Raw genomic sequence first — 8105 nt, 5'->3', positions numbered from 1 at the left:
GAAATGCAGAGTGGAGCTATCACGACTGCAGCGGGACGAAGTTTCCCGTTTCGTTGGAGTAGCAAGGCGGACTCTAAGAACAGTTCTTGATTATATGCTGACGAGCAAATTCTTGTTCTTATTGGTTTTTTTCTTTGGTACCCTAGCACCATAACCTGCAATACTCAAGTATATTGAAGAGGTCTTGCTGTGATTTCCCTCCGGAACGGATCATTAATACGTGCAGACAATGCAGAAGCTGTCAATTCAGCATCTTTTTTGACTATCCTTATCAACGTGTTTCGTTCTCTTTGCGTAGGCTTCAGTTGTCGACCTCTTCTTACGCTGTTAATCAGAGCATTTCTGACTCTGTATGGCTACTTTATGGATTGCACAGTTGCCCAACTTCTTTCAAAAATATCATCTATTTCTGAAAAGGATTTTGTCTTTTCATATTGAGAGATAACTACGTGCCTTTCCTATACAGTTTCTTCTTTCCCTTTGCTGACCATTTTGCTGTCGCACGGCATTCACCACGTATCAGAAGCAACGTGCACGAGGTAAAACTTGCCACTGAAGGTGTACGTCGCTGCTAGCGGTTCGTTAGTCGTTTCTATGTTTACATTTCTAGTAATGTATGAATACTTCTTCCCTACTGTGTGAAGCCTGTCGGGTACAGTGTTGTTATTTACTTTCTGCAGTAGGCTAATTTGGTTATACTTTTATGTACTGATTAGAAAGGAAATCACATACAATCAGTTTACCAAATAACATCTCTGGTTGTGATCTTTAGTTATAATAAATAACGTTACTCTACATGAACAATACTTCTTTGCATGACCGTATACCGTGAAAAGTAATGGCGCTACAACACTTCCTTGGAGAACGCCACAAGTTACTTTTACATCTGTAGATTTCTCTTCTTAGAGGATGTCGCGCTGTACTCTGCTAAGAACTTTTCAATACAGTTACACAGCTGGTAGCCAGGTGTTGTATTTTCATCTACGTGTTCATGACGAGTGTGCTGTTGACGTCTCCTTCCTCAAAGATAACTAAAAATCTTGTTCACGTGGCTCCACGCATACGTTCCTGATATGACGAGCATTCAGGCGCGTTGCCCAGGCCGTTAAATCCCGCAATCTTAACCCCAAACCTCGTGTCTGGGACTACTGGAACAACGAGTGAAGACCAGCGATCAACATTGAAACAGGAGAGCTTCTGCAAAAGTTTGGAAGGTAGGAGACGAGGTACTGGCAGCAGTAAAGCTGTGAGGACGGGGCGTGAGTTGTGCTTGGGTAGCTCAGTTGGTAGAGCACTTACCCGCGAAGGGCAAAGGTCCCGAGTTCGAGTCTCGGTCTGGCACACAGTTTTAATCTGCCAGGATGTTTCAACATTGACATAGTTTGATAGCTATACGGAATTTAATCAACAATGGATGACTTCAGATGGATATGGGGTAAAAGTTAAAGTGAGATGGCCTCTTAGTAAGTTTTCTAATCTTCCACAGGATGACCAGAGCATTTACGAAAAGACAATGTAACATCAGTATGACCTTGTCGTAAAGTTGTTTTTGTAATGCCATTTAGCCTGAAGATGAGGTATAACCCTCGAAACATGTCGCTAGATAAATAAGTAATACAATAGTTGACAAAGTTTGTGACTGGTAGCGCCGGCCGGTGTGGCCATGCGGTTCTAGGCGCTACAGTCTGGAAATCGCTAACCTCACAGAAAATCTTCATAACACGAACTGCAGGAATTACAGCAAGCAGCAACTATAGCCAATTAAATAAAAAGATTGTAACTTTTATAGACTTTGCGCAGCAGTGTGGAACCTGCGACCGCTACGGTCGCAGGTTCGAATCCTGCCTCCGGCATGGATGTGTGTGATGTCCTTAGGTTAGTTAGGTTTAAGTAGTTCTAAGTTCTAGGGGACTGATGACCTAAGATGTTGAGTCCTATAGTACTCAGAGCCATTTGACTGGTAGCAGTAAATAAAAAAAAAATACATATTTTGAGACAGTCCCGGTCGAAAAAACACTCGAAATGGCTTCAAACTCTGGCTACGGGATACTTGAAGAAATTCCTAAACTCACTTCCTAGGGAACTGAGGCATTCCTCAAGCGTAGATGTGATGTTAAATGGTATTAGAGTGATGTCTGCAATGGGTGATTAACTTTCTGTCCCGTTTGTATATATATGGTATTTTGTTATCACTAGAAAAGATACAGCGCTCGTGGTTGCTCAAGTGTGTGTTTGTGCGATAAGGGGAATACTTAAAAGTATATTTTTTTTTCGAAAGCTAGGACTATTTAGTGAAATCATCATTTTTAATTTGTTTTATGTACAGATTCGTAAATAGGATGAAAAATGGTCGTTGGGTCCGAAACTCCACATTGATTACATTTTGTCATTATGCATCTCTCAATTTATTGTCAATAGAGCGCTAAACTCCACACGTTCGTGCTTCCTTACACCATTTGAAACAAACGTTATTTCGTGTTTACGATTTTAGCTAGTGTTCTTTTACATTGGCGTGCAGTGGAGGTAGCAGACTAGACACCTGTGGTGCTGGTGATCCAGGACCGCAGTGCAGCGACGTTGGTGTACACGTCAGGGACGCCGTTGTTGGAGCAAAACGTGCGCGAGAAGATGCCGTACTGCGTGGAGCCCACGGCCAGCGCACCGCCGCTGTCTCCCTGGCAGGCGCCCTTGCCGTCGCCGCCCGCGCAGAGCATGTTCTCCGTGACGTCACCCCACGAGGCGCTGCACGTGGTCCTGTCCAAGATCACAGTGCTGACCGCCCGCAGCTCCGGAGAACCGGGCTCTGCCAGGCCTACGCGGCCCCATCCACTAATCGTGACAGATGTGCCAACTGCAGGTTCTGTCGTGCCGAGGCTGATCGTCTGTGGACAGTTCCAAAGTCATTGTAGAGAGAGCGTGCAGGTACATTCGATAAGCACTAACAAATTATGTAGACCACCGGGTAGTAACGAGAACTAGGCATGGACAAACCCTTTCCATTCATGGATCAGATCATAACTGCTCCTTCATTGTAATGAACTAACTCGTTTTTATGAGTCATCACTCATCATTCACTCACAAAATAATCTTTTAAGCTAGATCACTATACCTGCATTTTTAGCTGATTTGGTAATGTTTTGAAGGAACATAGAACGAAGAGCAATAAACTATGTTTTAAGACTGGAAAGTTCTATGTTTCGCCTGTTGTAAAAATTAAAAATATTACAACAAAATTCTAAGCAAATTTGTTCAAACTTAAAAATAAGACTGATTCTTGTTACGCTTTCATCCTTTTATTGGAAACAAAATGCAGTATAAGAATTATAACATAGCTATTATTAACCGTAAGTGTCTACAGCCATCGTTTACGATAAGAATATCTGTACCTGAGAAGGAAAAATTAATTAATGTAGTGATTTTTAAATAAAAAATGGCCTATTTTTCTCGAAATGACCCGATTTATTTTCTCGGTGCATATTTGTTCTACATTTTAAAATACAAGGTCACAGAGCACTGACATAGCCGGAATACAATAGTTTTTAAACCCTATTGTTATACCATTTGGTACAGCAATTTTCTGGTTTTTCTTCTGTTTAAGGGATCGCTGTTTCTAGTTACATATCCCTCACATAAATACCTGTTTAGCTCAACAATCGACACATATCCCGGTGTGTGACTTCCTTGGAGCTGAGAACACAATCCAAACACTTGCTCATATTTTACGCACGAAAGATACATTAAGTAATCTGTTTTTATCTTCAAAGAAAACAAAAGTTGCGTATTTCAGGGCCCATGAACAAATTCCCAGCAAAAAATAATAAATGATCAAGAAATAGAAAGACGAAACTCATTCCAGGAAAGACTATCTCATTCGTGACAGAAAAGGACATACAAAATATAGAATTATCTAAATTAACAGAATAATCTATACAAGGCTCAAAACTACACTAAGAAAGAAAACTCTGCCTAAGATCTGTGAAACGATGTCAGTACCTGTAAGAAAAGGCAATTATCAATGAATACAAGGACTGGAGATACGCTTCATAAAATGTGTAGCTGGGTACACACCACCTGACAGGAGCATGAATGCTGATATTAGAGAAGAACTGGAGTTAAATGTTTAAATGAGCAGATTTCCTGCAAAAAGTCTTATTAATTTTTTTATCTCTGACTAACAGTATTCATGGAGAGAGTGAGAGAACATACTCATATAAAACCTCGCAGAACGAGCACTTTGCTCCAGTTTCTGTAGTTCTTTGGCCGAATTTGAGGTAGTCTCCGACCTGACAGAACACAAGCGTCGTATATCTAATTGTTCGCCTCGGCTTCCTCTGCGCCACTGCCTCTGGAAAAGTGTTTTCTGTTTTAATGCACCACTGCGAAGAATTAGTCTTCCTTTATATTCCACCATTCTCACGGGCGAGAAAAACTGAACACATCAGTAAGACACTTAAATCCATATACGCACATGGTCTATAGCGTATTTTTCTACAGCTTTCGAAACGTATCCTTCACCATGTGGTGTGGGACGCTTTTGCTGGTGCCTGCCGCAGAATCTTCGTCCTGCTCACTAATGTCACCAGAGAGACACTTAGGATCATAGTAGCTACTGCTCTTTTTTTCCGAGTCACCTATAGCTCACTCCTTACAAAGAAGAAATCAGTTTAGGAGTGGTTTCCCCATCTGTAATCAGAATGGTTGCCACGAGTTGCGTAATAATCATGTGAAAAAAATTTTAGTATCGGTAGCATGGCAGGAAAGATGTGTATGTTAGTAGGTTGTCTTCATTCTAGTCAGATACGATACATAAAAATTTGTCAAGTAAACATTTCTGTCGTTACTATGTAGCGTGCTGAAAATTATGGTCGTAAAATGTAGATGGATAGTGGAAGCGCACCTGTCAGAGACGGGATGACATCTCAGAGGCTGAAAATTTCTGGCTTTATGAGGTCGACTGCTGTAAACTATGGATATGAAGAGAACAATAAAGTGTATCCTTCACCAAGTTTATTTTTAGTAAGCGAAGTATGAACTTCGACAGAGTTGAACAGATCTGCAAGGTAAAAACGACAAGCCACAGAAACAAGTCAAAATAAATCGATAAGCAAGCATGCAGAGGCCAGTGAGTTACTCTCGAATAGCTACCAAGTAACATTAAGAAAGTGTTCTCTTATTATGAATGTACTGGTACTTTTACTCTCCTGGAAACACTGCTTAGAACTGAATTTTACATAGCCCTAATACAATCTGTCTGAGGGACTCTTACCTCCTTGGGCCGCATATGTACAACTAACTAATAATGCATCTCATTAGGTGATGCACTAACATCTGCCTCTTTGACCTTCATTGCACCAATATCCTGCACCTACTATTGTTAATTACCATTGATATTACTGATTTCCAGGTGCCAAGAACTCTGTGTACATCTACATCTCGAAGATGCTCTGCCGGTGATATAGTCACGGCCATAATTTCACGATTTTGCTAGGCTGACACACAGAGTAGCTCACTCAGAATGTTCCAATACGTTGACCAATTCCCCCTGCACCATCCTACGTATCTCCGTACCCTTATGGCTTGAGTCAGAAGACTCTGTATCAAGAAAACTATTCTCAGTGGCCATATGGATAGTTAACAAATCCTCAAAGAGATGAAAACGAAATAAGAATGCCTTCATTTAGAAAGTGAAATTGTACAGCTCACCTTTGGTGCAGATGAAATGCACCTACAAATGCAGTATATAAAATTTGTAACAAGGCCTGATAAAAACTCCTATAACAATTAATGTGCGGTAAATACATAGAACTGAAAATTCTACAAAGTAGCAGTAGAGTTATAGAAGCAGTTGTTGAGTTTTGTATTCAGGGGAGCTGGAAGACAGTGACTGACTGTACAGCAAAAGTAATAAACAGAAAAGTAAAAAGATGACATAATGATAGAAGTTTTCGAAACCTAGCTTCCGTTGTGTGTAAATAGAAAAGCATACAAATATTGCGGTTTTCAAGTTTTGAGTAATGGGGTGACAAAACTATTTAAAAGGTGAGGATTTTTTGGAGACGGTAGAGTTATTCATTGCGGATGTATCTAAGAGTCAGGAAAAAGAACAAATGGATCACTTAATCAGACTGCAAGAGGAGACGTAATTATGACCATAATGAAAGTAAAATGGAAACAGAAGGTACATGTAGCTAGATAAATTGCTGGAATATTTAGCAAAGATGTTCCTTGCTGGATTCCTACAGGTAAGAAATGACATAGAGACGATCTAGTGCTAGGAGGACGGCTGGCATTTTTGTTGTACTCCAGACGAGATGCTCTCTAGGAACTCTCTTGACAGAGAGAATTCATAGCTCAATTAGTTGGAACATTTCAGCTAAGGAAAGAGGAACTACACAATTTTACGTACATTCGATTAATATATTCGCGTGTAATCCAAGGGTAATGCCTGTATTAAAGCTCAGTCATTTTCACTGCTAGCTATAATCAATAAACATCTACAAGTAGCGCGAGGTAGCAGCATACTGCTAATAAAGCACAGAAGTAAGGAGGCATTATTAGAAAGATTAACGAGCGATGTCGGGGAAGAAACGATATTGGAGGTAATATTTAACAGCAGTATCAATTTAGTGAAAAGTATGTGAGCTTTGTTAAATGTTAATACCACTACAACTTAATGTATCCCACAACAAAAAAGGAGGTGGGAGAGCGATGTCCACATTTCATTAACGACAATTTGTTAGTACTAAATGGGATAGAAGGGAATAACCTACACTAAAAAGGTTTGGGACTAAAATTTATTACCTTGCACATATGTTACTAGAAACGTGAAGAAATTTGACATGCTAAGAATGAAAATAAACAAAACAAAACATGTGACTATTCAAAGTTCTTTATATGGAAGAGGAGTCATATACCGTCGACAATGATTTGTTCTAAGGATCCTGAAATAAAAGGCAAATGTGGAAGGTAAGGAACATTACAATCATTAATTTGGTATCAATTTGCATAAAAAATCATAGTTATTTTGCGAAGCCCCGAATAGTGATGTAATCAAGACCACCATTATTGTAAAATTTTCGAAAATGTTTATTCACCGCAACAGCCACTAAATGCGAGTAGTTACACCATGGTGACCGGCTTTACCGTAGTACGACGCTCTTCAGAGTTTTATAACAATGACCTCAACAGTGTTGTACATGCAGATAAAAATATTATCATCTGATGTTCAGAACTATTTGGTGGTTGTATCTATGTATAAAGATTTTTCATAAGCTTCAGTATTTTTGTCGTCAATACCTGAATATTGTTATCGAATGAGAATGATCCAGAGATGCTGAAGACAGCGATGTCGTACTCCCCTGTAACCCAACTAAATTCACTGTGAACCACGTTGGAAGCGAGTTGGAAGGTAGAGCCACCAGTCTCTCTCACAGTGGTTCCAGCTCGTGCTAAGTAAGTGGTTAAGTCGTCAATATCGAAGCAGTGTGCGGCAGTCAGCACCCACGTGGAACTGATGATAGAGCCACCGCAGTAGTGATAACCCAGGCTCTCCAGGGAGATCTGCCACGGGAACTGCGAGATGTCCACGAGATCGCCCCCCACTATCCGCCCCTGGTAGGCAGGCCTCAGCCAGCGATGCCTCGTGGAGGGGGCGGCGCTGCAGGCAGCGGTCACCAGACACAACAGCAGGGCAGTCTTCATCTCTGACTGGCTGACTCTGAACCAGCTCCTGGCGCCGCCTTTATATGTATACTGTTTATCGGTTATCTGATACAGATAATCTTAAGTTGTTGTATCGAAATTGCTACTGTCCACTCTGGGATACGATAAAAGTCAGAATTTGTATCGTTTCCTTCGACTTTAGTTTCGAAACCACTATCTTTCTGAAAATTTCTCAAAATATGCATTACATCAGCACAATCATGTGGTGAGAAAGAGTCTGCAGCATAGTAATAGCTTAACTCCTCTTTCGGAGTCAATTGTTTGAAGTAGTGAATCAAAAGCTGAAATTTCACCTTAGAAAAATTTAAAAATGACAATGCTGGAGAACCTCTTACGTTAATTGATTTTCAAACAGCTGAGCAAAACTGAACGCACTCAGACCT

The 8105-nt window shown here is 40.5% G+C and overlaps 1 protein-coding gene across 1 annotated transcript; it reads right to left on the bottom strand.

The window, feature by feature from the left end:
- Positions 1–2399: 2399 nt before the first annotated feature.
- On the bottom strand, positions 2400–7701 carry LOC126355578 (trypsin delta-like). The gene is made up of 2 exons (XM_050005941.1): positions 7297–7701; positions 2400–2882 (listed from the first exon to the last, which is right to left on the bottom strand). The coding sequence occupies exons 1-2, from the start codon at positions 7699–7701 to the stop codon at positions 2532–2534; spliced, it is 756 nt and encodes a 251-aa protein (XP_049861898.1). The 3' UTR covers positions 2400–2531.
- Positions 7702–8105: the final 404 nt, after the last annotated feature.

This window comes from Schistocerca gregaria, chromosome 3 (assembly GCF_023897955.1).
Source record: "Schistocerca gregaria isolate iqSchGreg1 chromosome 3, iqSchGreg1.2, whole genome shotgun sequence".
Classification (NCBI taxonomy): domain Eukaryota; kingdom Metazoa; phylum Arthropoda; class Insecta; order Orthoptera; family Acrididae; genus Schistocerca; species Schistocerca gregaria.
This window is presented reverse-complemented; position numbering and strand designations above follow the sequence as displayed.

Coding starts and splice junctions, on each gene's coding strand:
- LOC126355578 (XM_050005941.1), bottom strand. CDS start 7,701: ATGAAGACTGCCCTGCTGTTGTGTCTGGTGACCGCTGCCTGCAGCGCC. Junction 2,883..7,296: donor CATTCGATAACAATATTCAG/GTATTGACGACA, acceptor AACTGTCCACAG/ACGATCAGCCTCGGCACGAC.